We start from the raw sequence: 13725 nt of genomic DNA, 5'->3' as shown, positions 1-13725 counted from the left end.
CATGAAAATAATAGAGAAAAATTCGAAGAAGACAAATAGATTCGATGTGAATTGTCTAAATGGCTATTTAAAATCGAAACGAAAGAGAGAAAGGAAATAAAAGAAAAAAATTCGAAGAAAAGTGTAGAAGGTGTACGTAAAAGGAACAGAGAACAGCGATATGCTAGAGGTTATGTCACAGTAGTTATGTTATGACGAGTTCGAGTGTGTGACAGTGTGAACTGTATCTTGCTGTGTCTTGCTTCGTTCTAGTTCGCAAAAACTTGAGGAATTAGTGCAGTAGAACATCAACAGAAGTAACTTAATTGAAAATACACTCAGCTGTTCAGTAAAAAGAAGATGAGATTGTTGCGGTAATAAGGATTTTGCGGAGGTTATGACGTTACGTTACGATCGGCCACGGTCATCCGGATCATCCGATGGTCTCGGGAACTCGTGACATGCAGTGCACGCTCTCGATGAAGATGGAGAAGTCGAATTCGAAAGAAACCATCAACTTGCTCGATCTGCTGTCGGAAAGCGATTCGGACAGCACCGATCTGATTTTCGCCCCTCAGAAAAAGAAGAAAGTCAAGCGGTAATACTATTTATATTTATATTGTAAAACCTACTGTACACGATCTATATAATTTACGACAGAATTTGAAACAGAATTCAATTTATAATTTTATGTATCATAATATATATTTAATTATTGGTGAGAAAAATTTCTTGTATTACAAGGAATATGATATTGAAGGTTCATTAGTGTTTTATATATGTAATGTAACATTTGATGAGTGATCTTTTATATTTGTTATAACTATAATTCTTTATTTTTATTAGTTATAAATTTATAATTTTAATAGTATTTACATACTTTTTGTATTATATAATGCATAAAATTATAAATGGAATTATGTTTTAAGTTCTGTCATGAATTATAGAATATCTCAAATTCTATCGCAAATTATGCATCTAAAGTAGACTTAATAAAAATATTGCTATAAACTACATTTTATATATTATATAATTATATCATACTAGAGTTTGTGATTGAAGTTGAGATTGGATTGAAATTTGATTAAATCGAAGTTTAAAAGTTTGAATTTGTTTTTCTTTGATCCAAATGGTTAAATTCCAATCTCAATTTATAATCTAATATGGACATTAACTATACAGCATTGTGATGATATCCTTTAATTACAGACGACACAAATCACGGATTTCGTCAAGAAACCAACATAGCAATTCTTGTGGTTGTAATAAGTCGGATATGAGAATTATATCCTTGTGGTTAGCAGCTGTGTTGATCACATTCTGGCTAATCGCTTTATCCTGGTTAGCAACTGTACTGTATGGCGAGATTAAAAAAATGGATGTGTCTATAAAATCAGGTAAATGTCATTTTCATTTACTTAAGAAATATGATTTCTTTATCTTTTGATAAATAGCAATTGGCTGTCAAAATTAAAAAGTAGAAAAGGTTCTAATTAAATCTATTTGTATTTGTGGTATATGTAAGTAAATGTTTCATTATCTGTTTATGTACGTAACATTTCATTTCCCTTTCTCTCAGGGAAGATTGTAAACTTTAAGTCTATTTCTAATAATTGAATAATTTTAAAATACAATTTATACATTTAATATAATATAAACGTTACAATTTGTGTTTTAACAGTTGTAGATAAGAGTATTTTAATTACAAACACAAGTAAAGTCGTTTACTTGTGTTTGAATATCGACGGTCCAATATAAATCGTTATTTTAATTACTTTATTACAAATTAAGGATGCCTCAATATTCATTAAAATTATTTCATGTAAATCTCATCATGTATTTATGTGCTATATATTTCTGTATTTTTCAAATATCTGATATAAATCTAATTGAAGAAGAAACAAATTGCATTTATTGTATACACTAGTCTAATTAATATTGTAATTAAATTAACATGAAATGTTCTTTATTATTTATTTTGAGTTTCAAGTAATTTATTATTATTTCCTGCATACATTTCTTTAATACAAAACTCATTATTGTTGTTTTTTCACACTGAGAAGAAAATTTGTTTATTCGACTAACGTAATTTAATGTGTTTTTCTTTCTTTCGATGAAGAATAAATTTATGTATTTAAATCAAACATTTTATACTTGATTTAAATATGTACATTCTCCAATGAAAGAAATAATGACAATTAAAGTAATTTAAATGAACAATTTTGTTCACAGTGTATCATTATGTACCAATTTTTTTAGAAATTTACAATTGTTATTAATTTGTTTTTTAACTATCCTGAATGAAATCTTAGAACATGTATTTAAAATACGGTTGTGTAATAAAAAAAAAATCCAATTCGTGGTCTTATCAAACTGGCGCTCTACGTCGCTCGGCGTCGCTGTTCAAAATTCCCTATATGCAGCACGGTTCTTATCAGGGAAACCCCTCCAGTGGGGCTTCAGTCGCCCACCAACCCTCGACAAGTCGATATCGGGCAACAGCGCAGCTGGCGAGAGAGTGCCGCGTCGCGTCACTGCGCGTCGACGTTCCGCGATATTGCCGGTTTTATAACGACGGCTTTGAGTGTGTCATCCACGACTTCGTTGTGTTTCTTTTCAATTCGCAGATTGTTTCTCGACAATTCTCGTCTGAGAAAAACGAGACGCCGCCGCTGCCGTTGCCGCTTGTGCCGTCCGCCCGTTTCCGTCCGCCGCGCGGTAATCGATTAGGAATCGCTTCTATTATTCATCCCCCTCGTAGGTCAAGTTCTGCGTGTTCTGTGTGAGAGCTTGCTATCCGGTATTCAGTCTTCCTATTTCTCTTCCTCTTATTCGAATACTTTACATCCTTGCTTGATTATTGAACATGGACCTCACATGCAGTGAAATGTAAATGCTGGAAAGATATTGTAGGCGGAAATCGAATATGGAGCAGTCGGCGATTTAAATATGAATGAAATTATAATAAGGGATATTAATACAGATAATTAATAAAAGATATATTATCTCTCTAATTTTCACCTACGAGATATTTAACCCATTACTAATGTAGATATTAATCCTCATATTTAATAATAATATTATATTCAGAAAAATATATTAATCCTTAGTATTTTTTATTAAATATGAAATTATTAAATATAATCATTGATATATCTCATGTTTATAATCACGTTTACAATGGTTAAATGTCTGGCAGGTAAAACATTAAAAATACGAATGTATACAAAATAAATATTAAAATTGGAAGAGGAAAACGATCGCAAAAATACTTTGCATATTTGAATGAGATTATAATGTAGAATATTAATTTCTTAAGTAATGAAAAGAGAAGAAAATTAAAAAGACAGAAAGCACAAATGTAGATAAAATAAAACGGAAGCGATAAATTAGATGATGCCGAAAGCAAATGAGATAAAATTGATTTACATATGCGCGACGAGGAGCACACACGAGGAGCGTAAAATTGTCTCTGGCATTTACATAGATTTGCATTTAAAAGATTAGCCTCTAGGCTAATCACACGAGAGCACACGAGAGGTAGTTTCCAACTTTCGTTATTAACTTATTTGTCGCAGGATCCCACGGTCAAATAACATTTGGCGCTGGCCATGAGAAAATTAGCTTGCTGTTTTTTTTCTTTTTTTTATTGACTGATTATTTTTATTCGTATGAAAAGAGATACTTTTCCTGATAAAGTGGAAAAAGAGGCGTGTCGTTGGCACGAGCTTGCACGCGTATTATCGCGCGATCGCAACTCTACTTCCCTTACTGACGCAAATGCAATGAATATTTAAGCATAGACACACGCGTGCGGAAACCCTGGCATTGAGTCGAAACTCGTACTTCCGTGATATTGCGTTTTCTCTTTCTTCAGAATTTAACAAACGTAATGTATTGTTTAAATAAGAAGAAGCTTCAATTACGGTCAAAGTTAAATGTTAGAATATAATTCTATACATTAAGAAAATAACATACTAAATTAGAAAAAATATTTATTTGAATCGTATTAATTAAATTTTATTTACAATAAATAAATATTTACTTAAGAAAATTATTAGTTTCTTTCCATTTACTCCGATTCTCAGATAATTCTCACTTGTGACGTCATTACTCAGTTGAATGCGCGTTCCTTTTGCATTCTGAGAAGTGAGATTTAAATGAGTTTTTAACCTATAATCTGCACAAGCTCGAGACCGTGTGCTTTATTGAGTCTCGTAGACTCACTTTAAAAGTGAGATTATAAATCTGTGTTGTTATTTATTAATTTTATCAAAATAAGCAAGTAGTGACGTCATTAATCTGAGTATTTCATACTCAGCTCACTTCAGACTCAGTTTCACTTGTGTGTAAATGGAAAGCAACTATTATTAAAGTGAATTTATGATTAGTAAATATTTTGTTAGTACTATTCATCAAATGATTTATTAAAATTTAGAATCTTTTAAATGTATGTAATTTATTTTAAATACATTTTAGTTCAGATATATGCATCAGTTTATGCGCATAATGTATGGTATCAGCCGCTCCGTTTTCACTCTCTCTCTCTTATCATTTTATTTAGTAATCGACACGTATTTTTTTTACCCAAGTAAATTGGACATATTTTTCAAAATGATCAATATGTACTTTTGAATACCGAATGTACTGCCTACGTACAGAGAAAGAATGATTTTAATAAAGTATCTATTATAAAAATTCATTTAGATACAAATCTGAAAATAATTTTATCGTATGAAAATAATTATAAATGACGCTCAAGCACAATGGATAATGTTGCAAAAAATGTTGATATTCCAGCAACCAGTTTGTGCGTCCTGCATAATTATTTTGATGGTCTAATAAAATTATTTTAGATGTATAATTAAATTTTTAGATACTTTAGAAAAATGTTCATTCCATGTAGACTTTTAGAACGTGAGTAGTCTGCAGAGTGTATAAGAAGTACTGACGATGAAAGGCTGATGCTTCATCTATGATATTAAATGTTAATTATTCGATAGAATTAGTCATACAGCTATTACGCACGAAAAGTTATGCGTATATCGGCGCGAGGACGGCTAAACAACATCCGCTTAATTAGCAAAGCATCTAACGTTTGTCGTTAGCATTGTTGATATACGCAGTTGCTTCTTGTCCTTCGTCCTCGTTGTGCGTTATCGCAATTTTGTCGTGAAACATACAATCTCCAGTGACACGCAACGTCGTGCACGTAACGAGGATTTGAAGATACATGATTCTGCGAAAAATGCGTCCACGATAACGTAATGCAATCACGCGATTTAACTAGATATCGATAAAAAAAGAATTTCAACCGTGGCGATTAAGCGGACTTGATTATTACAGTAATCGAGTCGTCTTATTTATCATTAATTCATTATGCATGCAAAATTGCACTTGTTTGGTCATCGACTCGTGAGACATGCATACTCGGCATATTTTGTCTTTCCATGTTTATTGTAAATTTGAATTCGAAACGCCGAAGGATTGGAATTTCAGTGCATTAAAAGTTCGCACATTTATACGACTATACAATTTCAAGACTTCAATTTTGCTTTATAACGGTCTCTCCCCCAATTTTATCTTCCTTCTTGGATGTATTCTTAACATTCAATGAAGAGCTGTCATATTTTTCTAGTCTAAAATATTTATTTTATCGGTAGTCTAATGAGAATCTATTTCATAGATAGTCTAAGAGTGGGTAAATTATATATATAGCTATTTTAAAACTAGCAACATTTAACCGTGAACGACAAAATCGCCTTTTTTCCTCACACATCGATATCTTATCGAGTTCAGGGCCGCGACAAATAAGTATAATTATGTCGCGAGTGTCGCAACGTATTTTCATCTAGACGACCCGCGTCATATCGAATTAATATTGCACCTGAAACCCTTCAAATTGAATTTTAAATCGCATTAAAATAAGGATGGACATTCAAGAATAGAACAATTTTGAACAAATGAATGTCACTACTTCGTTTTAGTCATAATAATTTTATCACTTAATAACTACATAATAGTACCTAACATCAATTGAGTTGCCAATGGGTTAAATGTTGTCATAATACTATTAAAACGTGGTAATATCACACTGATTTTATGTGATTAAATAATTCAATTATATAAAAATTATACAAAAAGTTCAATTACGGCTGACATTCGTATTTGTACATTTTGTTTTGCAAGAAGACTATATCAGTAATAAGGTTGGTGCTTTACTTCAAAAGTTTCAATGTTCGAATATCGAACTTCGAAATTCGGTATTAAAAAGGAAGAATCAAATTTACATAATTATTAATTTAATATAGCTAATAGCAACGCATGTTTTCATTAAAAATATATAAATATATTTTCATTTTTTTCCTATAAATATATATTTTAAAGTTTTGAAGTTAACTTCGAATTTCGAAGTTTTGAAAGTATCTTAAACTTTGGAAGTTCGGAGTTGTCAAAAATAACAACTCTAATCAGTATATAGTTAATCACGGATTTATTCCTCCCTCTTATCTAATCGATTTTATTATCTAAAATTCATTTCGACACTGTACATTCCGTTTTTCTTCTGTGTCGATTAGTTTCATCAACTATGTTTAAAACAGAAAACGAGGTAAATAATTTTTCGCTCGCGAAGCGAGCTAGGTATTAACTTTTCTGTTATCAAATTGGATCATCAAATTACCGTAACTAGATCAATAAATTTCGTTTGAAAAATATCTATATGTCATATCAGATTCTCATGAGCGTGATGGCCGAACAATTGAAGCACATGTCGCGCTCGTTATCACGTTTATCAAATAATTCTATCACGGTATAAATATAAAGAGAGCCTTGGAAAAGATTAACGTTACAACGATTGCTCTTATCAAAGCTAGCTCTTTGCCTTTTTCTCGCTGTTGTGCCATTTCGACGCGGTCGTTCTTTGAGATGTAATAGTCACCGTGCGTCGTCGCGTGTGTTCAATTTCAGCCTTTCGATCGGTATACATACGTGTATGATACAAAGGTGATCAGGTACTGGCTGACTGATGAAAGCCTCAGTGACGAACGTGTGGTTGTAACATTCGACGCGTATAGTTCGTCTCGATTTCTTGAAATCTGAAGCCTAATAATATCCTGATTTCCATGACATAATCATGTGTAGTCACCTTTCTTTCTCGGCTTATAAAATTCACCTTGTCATAATTATACTTCAGTCCTTATTATATATTCCAGTTCCCCTTCTGTGTTTATGGAATTGTGATATAGGAGCGTGTCTGGTTGTGTAGTTGATTTGTTTGCACTGTTTGTAGTGTATCGTTGTTTATCGTGTGCTGCGATTATCGATTCATTGATAACACTGCTAATTAAATTTTAATCGAAAGTTTTAAATCTGGTTCTTCAGAAGAGATACACAACTATCACGAACATGATATAATGAAGTAATGATAGATATCTGCTAGATATCTTTATTGGAATTATTTAATAAAAAGGTCGACGTCTGAATTGAAACTGTTAGTGAAATGAAAAAATAGTGCTGGGGTTGTCAAGAAACGTTGATTAAAATTATATTATAATTATACAATCTTTCACCAAGAGTTTTTATTCTTATATACTTTTGCCCGTAATATTATATTAAAATGTGATTTATAATCTTATTTTATCTAACAATTTGCTTAACATGGCGTTTAATTCAAAATTAATTTTTTTATCAGAGGAAATTGCTTGAAAAATTTTAGCGCTTACATGCTTTGACATGCCTGTTTGTATCAATTTTATATCAGTTGTTTTTAATTGACATTTGTGTTAATCAATTTTAAATTACTATTAATATTGTGAAACTTTGCTTTGACGCTGATCGCAGCAATAATTTTGGTCATAATTCAATTTGGTCGTTATTCAATTATTACATATTTTGTATAAGTCACTTATCCGCGAAATATAATTAATTTTAGAAGCAGTGATCAATTAACGAATATGCATAGATATACGAAATACATTTAATGTTTGGACGAGAACCGCGAATTAATTAAAGTGTATTGGCTGGATGACTACGAGCCCCGAAAGCACAGCGAGAAAGCGCTATTTATTAAATTAAATATTTCGATATTTTCGCAGACGAAGATGTAGACTGAAGCGAAGATTTCTGTGCCGATTAATTCCGAATAGTCGCACCATTTAAGCTCGTATATATCGGAAAATCGCGCAAATTTTGTGTCGGCGGTCAAGCAATGTTGTTCACTGATTAAGAAATGATCACGGAAAGATTCTCCAAGCTCACGGCGATCGTGCAGTGTCTCAAAAAACGTTGAAAGTGAAGTGTGTTAATCGGCCAAGGATATCCTAAAAAAATAGGCGGCGCGGTTTTGCTTGAGATGGACTCGGTGGCGGTGACGGTGCCGCTTCGTCAACCGACGAAGAAGATGAAGAAGAGAAAGGAACTTGACGCCCTGGCACCAGCGCACGCTATCTCCCGCCGGAGTTCCGGGAAACGCAGCTCGCAGGTGAGTAAAATATTGCAATTACGAAGGGTGTCTGAAATTTTAGCTAGATACAATCTGAAACTAATTTTGTTGGACCATCAAAATAATTATGTAGCATGTTCAATGCACTTGCTATATAATGTCAAAACTTTTTGTGGTATTACACATCATGCTTCAGTTTTTTACATAATTATTTTGATGGTCCAATAAAATTATTTTCATATTTGTATTCACCTAAATTTTTTTTAGATATTTCAGCAAAATTATTCTTTCCGTGTTTCAATGAGATTATTTATATACATATATTCATATATATTTCTTTTTTAATAAAAAGTTACCGCTATAGTTATCCAAAACACTTCTTGAATCAATTTTTGTATTCCTGCGTCTCAAAGATCTGCCGCTAGGCTTTTGAGTCACGTTATGACCTCTTCTTTTATCTCAATATTGTTAAACTTTTTCTCAATCAGGTAAACGCATCTAAAACATGGATCATCGCGAATATCAATGAATGTCAAATCTTCCGGGAATTTACGGCATCATTTCATAACATTTTATCATAAACATATTAAGTCATAAGCATATTAAATCATAAGCATATTGTCACTATAAACAGCTACGATTTATCTATGAATTTCTGTTGAGAATGCTCAGTCTTAAGAAATATTTAATCGAGAACAAGTTTGACGATATGAGATAAAAGAAGAGATCATGACATTCCAATATTCCGAATATTTCAATGGGCTGACAGATTTCTATGACTATTTCTAGAAATACAAAAGTAGATTTCCAGACTTAATAAAAGTTTGGACAATGGCGGTAACTATGTCGAGAAAAATTAAGATATACAATGTGTAAGCAATTCTCAGTGAAAGATTTAAATAGTGTGTTTAGAAAGTAAGGAGATACAAAGACCTTAAATTAAATGATAGATGAAGAAAGAAAAAAAACTCCTCAAGTATGTAATGTATAAATGAAAGATACATTAGCGTAGATTTTACACCAAAGACGCGAAAACAAATTATTTTCTCGAAACCATTTGTGTCAATGTTTGCACTATTCCCCAAAAATAAGACAAAAGTGTGAGTTAAAACATTAACAGACTCATCGATTGAAAAATATATTCCGCTAATGTGCTTAAAAATATAAAACAAAATTCAGTGTGAAGAAGGAAGATAAGAAATGATATATGAGTTATAAAAAGAAATAATGACTGTAATATAAATAAAGATTATATTATTATATATATATATATATATATAATTTTGGAAATACATTTGTTTTTCTTACATTTTTGTAGGAATTGTTGACGGACAGCAGCGACGATCGTTCGGAATATTGGAATGTCTCCACCAGAAACGGACGCAAGTGCAGAGGAAGACGGGGACGTATTTGTCCAGGATTCCTTAAAGCTTGTAACGCCTTTTTGGCATGTGCCTCCGTATTAGCGACCGCCAGTTTGATATGGCTATTCATCGATGTTCGTCAACAGCTTACCGCTCTACGAACCGAGTTAGACCAAGGTATTGGTCTAATATCTGCAAAGTCCAGCATTAAGCAATTAATCAAGTTAATAATTATAGAAGAAGATATTTGTATCGAACTTGAATTAATATACAATATAATTGTTTTTATATCTAAATATTTAATGTGCACACACACATTGAGATAAAAAATATATTAAATCTTAGAGTAGAGTGAGGCTATTCCATCGTTTCAAGTAATATAAAATTTACGACAATAAGTATGTATTATTTTTTTACAGTAACATGCTTATAACTACCTCATATAATCATAATTGCTTTTTGAAAGCACGATGACCTATAAATGTTCAGTATATACTGTTCAAATACATAAATAGTATCATGAGAAATAGATAAAAAAGCCTCGCTCTAATATTTTTTTTCATAAATAGTAATTAAACATTTATTTATAATAAATATTTACTTAATAAAAAAATGATAGTTAAAATATTAAATGTTTACATTTAGGAAATATTTAGTACTTCCAGTAAATGAAGAGCATACTTTCAAAATGCATTCTGTTCAAAATTTATAATTTTTAGAAAACATGAAAAACAGAAACTACACACTCACAAGAAAACTATGCACTTTACAGAAAATAACAATATGTCAATCAGTAGAATGTGACTAAACAAAATTGCTGTAAATAATTGCTAAAAATGTTAAATAAATACATTTTGTTTGTTTCTAGTCTAGTTAAAAGACATAATGCACTTCGAAACGTTTATATTTTTTTAGTATATAAATTGAGAGACGATGAAAAAATTCTTTTTAAATATCTCAAAATAACTTATAATATGAAGCTTTCAACACTGAACATCTATAACTAAACTGTTCCATCTCATAACTAAAAAAAGATGAAATTTTGAACAAAACATATTTTGGAAGTCTGTTCCTCATATATTCATTAAGTACATTTTTTCAATGTATGAAAAACCGATTTTTGTAAATATTTTTAATTAGAACCTTTCAGAACTTAAGAGTCGTTATGATATCACACAATTCTATATTTTTTTGCACCTTTGTGCTTAATCTCTTTCACGTTACAGTGATAGCGGGCAGCGAGGGTGTTCCGGATGCTTTACAGAAATGCCATTCGTTATCGAGAGATCTCCAAAACAATCAAACAATAATTTTCTCCAGATTGTCCGATCTTAAACAGCAGATAAATAATTTTACGGTACAGGTAAAACTGCACAAGTAACATCAATAATTAGGTTGCGACCAGCTACTGACCGAGATGACTCACACCTTTCTGGATCGATACTTTTGCAGTTGGCACACATTCAACAGGATTTACAAAAAGTACAGGAGTATTTTCAAGCTGCGCCTGAGATGGCCAATTTGCCGAAACGCTTGGACGAATTGTCAACTAGCGTTGCAACATTTGGTAGTCAAATAAGAGATCTCGGGGCCACAGTGAATACCCTGAAAGAGACGAACATGAGGGTACAAGATGCACAGACTACTATGCAACAAAACATTAGCAGTATTAAGGTAAATACGATTGATATTGAAACGAAAATGAAAATAGTAAAGATGAAATTAACTTGTTCATCGCCGTGTTTTTGTAGCACACCATGTTAGAATTGTCGAATATTACTCAAAAACCTCAAATATTGAGCACTGATGAAACGCAAGTTAAGACTGATAAACTAAACCTCACGATATCTCATTTAATAAATAATTTAACGCATGTTAATGAGACCCTGTCGAGCAAATTACAATGGGTCGCCGATGATCAAGGCAATGATCGCGTAAGTATCATGTAATATGTAGATTTTATAATAAATATTTGAAATATATCAAATTGTTACATCTTGTTTTTTATCTCGTTACAGAAAAAATTAGTTTCACTTCAAGAAGCAACGGCGGCCATTAACACAACAATGATGTCTTTGCAAGGGGAATGCGTTAAAATGTCTGAGCAAGCTTCCGTTTTAGCATCGATTCAGCAATTAACAACAAAGGTGCACATCAATTACGAGAATTTACTGATCAGCATTTTACTAATCGTCAATGTGTTTCTAATTAATACAGATGAACGAGGTACGCACAACTGACGTGGAATTAATTGGCAAGTTAAAGCAATTGGAACAATCGTATAACGGACTGAAGAACTCTACCAGCATAATATTCGCGACTGTGTCTGAAATGCAGAATCAGCAACAGATCAATAAGATCAAGTTACCGGTACCATTAAATGGTGATGTGACAACGGAAACGTATCGTGGTGCGATAGGTAAAGTCACATATAAGACCTCTCGTGTAAAGTTTCTACTTTAAATTCATAACCATATTGTCTCATTTGCAGATGTAGATATTACTCAGAGAAAGAATGACAAATCGCAAATATGGCGAAAGCGCAGTTTCAGCGAGCAATAAATGAATCTGGAAGAAACTTGCGTTTGAGAAGAGACTTTCACATGGATGAAAATCGCAATTTGAGAAACTGTGTATTTGTAAATATTAACAAATTAAGCACACGTTATGCATGTACATAGAAAGATATTTATAATATCACATGAGTATCCAGTGGCAATAATCCACCGTGATCCTCGATTGACGTATAATTGCATTGAGAAGAGACTATCGTGAGTGTACCGTGGCCTGAATGAAGCTACTTACGTTGAGCAATAATTCAAAGCGTATTACCATTATTGTTAGCGAAGCGAACGTTCTGTATTCGACCTAGATTAGATACGTCAATTCCTAATAACACTAAATGCGATGTAGCGAGAAAGATAGTTCAGAAATACTATGGAAAGTACAAAGTCGACAGCCGCCTGGAAAACGAATTCTCGGTTGTACAACGTTTAGGAAAATGTTTATATTTAAGTAATGGTAGCGTATACCGAAAATTTTCTACTCTTCTACATTTTGTAGTATGATACGCTATTGTACATTTCTTCGATTTTTTCAGCGTGAATAGAATTCTTTAGATCGTAGAAAAAACTATATATAAATACATGATTCAGGATATCCATGTAAATACAACACAATATTACTTAACGAATAACAGTGTGATAAAATGATAGAAAAGTAATTACACACACACACACATACAACACAATTCTAATTGTAAAATTAATTAAGTTTGGTTTGCATGATTGACAAACCAATTCATTGGCAATATATGTTTCTAACTTTCAGTTTAACGATACATGCACCGTACACTTGAACATACAGTTAAATGTGATGGTTAAAGATGTTAATCTTTCTGCGTCAAATAATTTTCATTGTTGCAGATAGTATTGTAGTAGCTTGATCAAATTTTTTTAACAAAGAACAAGCATTATTTTTGTATTGAGGATGATGACGTTTGCAAAAAGGGATAAACCAAAGTGAGCTTTCCGATAGCTTGTTGCGTCTCGGTACACGAATAAATTGTTTTTTAGCGAATCTTTACGTAACTACAGATAGTAAATGTACAAAGAATTAAACAGTATTCGCATGTAATTATTTCGCTTCATACGGTTATATAGAAAAATCTAGAATATGTTCTAATGTTTCATCACAATAGCATGCGAGAAGTTACTGAAGACCAATTTTTTAAAATATAGTTCTGACTATGTGCATTCGTTTGTGAATTTAGGAAGATAATTACGTGCGAGTACGTGACATAAATCGGCTACAATAATACGAGTGAATTAATAAAAAAAGGAAGGTATTTGGCGAAGTTAATATTATTCTTTTTTATCCTTAGTATATATTATCGAGCATGTGAATCTGATAAGCGATTATTTATTGTTTAATGAAATT

General features: G+C 31.9%; 1 protein-coding gene across 3 annotated transcripts; it reads left to right on the top strand.

The window, feature by feature from the left end:
• Positions 1-346: 346 nt before the first annotated feature.
• On the top strand, positions 347-13023 carry LOC108779619 (uncharacterized). Of its 3 annotated transcripts, none has more exons than XM_018547069.1 (8): positions 347-577; positions 1189-1376; positions 11013-11149; positions 11239-11460; positions 11538-11720; positions 11805-11933; positions 12004-12205; positions 12278-13023. In XM_018547069.1, exons 1-8 carry the CDS (start codon positions 420-422, stop codon positions 12346-12348), a joined length of 1290 nt encoding a protein of 429 aa, XP_018402571.1. In that variant the 5' UTR covers positions 347-419; the 3' UTR covers positions 12349-13023. The 3 variants fall into 3 exon arrangements, with proteins under 3 accessions (XP_018402571.1, XP_018402572.1, XP_018402570.1); XM_018547070.1 differs by lacking the exons at positions 347-577; positions 1189-1376 and adding exons at positions 7824-8461; positions 9741-9963 and having other exon boundaries at positions 11013-11143; XM_018547068.1 differs by lacking the exons at positions 347-577; positions 1189-1376 and adding exons at positions 7824-8461; positions 9741-9963.
• The last annotated feature ends 702 nt before the right edge of the window (positions 13024-13725 follow it).

The sequence above is a fragment of the Cyphomyrmex costatus genome, unplaced genomic scaffold (genome assembly GCF_001594065.2).
Source record: "Cyphomyrmex costatus isolate MS0001 unplaced genomic scaffold, Ccosl1.0 scaffold602, whole genome shotgun sequence".
Classification (NCBI taxonomy): domain Eukaryota; kingdom Metazoa; phylum Arthropoda; class Insecta; order Hymenoptera; family Formicidae; genus Cyphomyrmex; species Cyphomyrmex costatus.
This window is presented reverse-complemented; position numbering and strand designations above follow the sequence as displayed.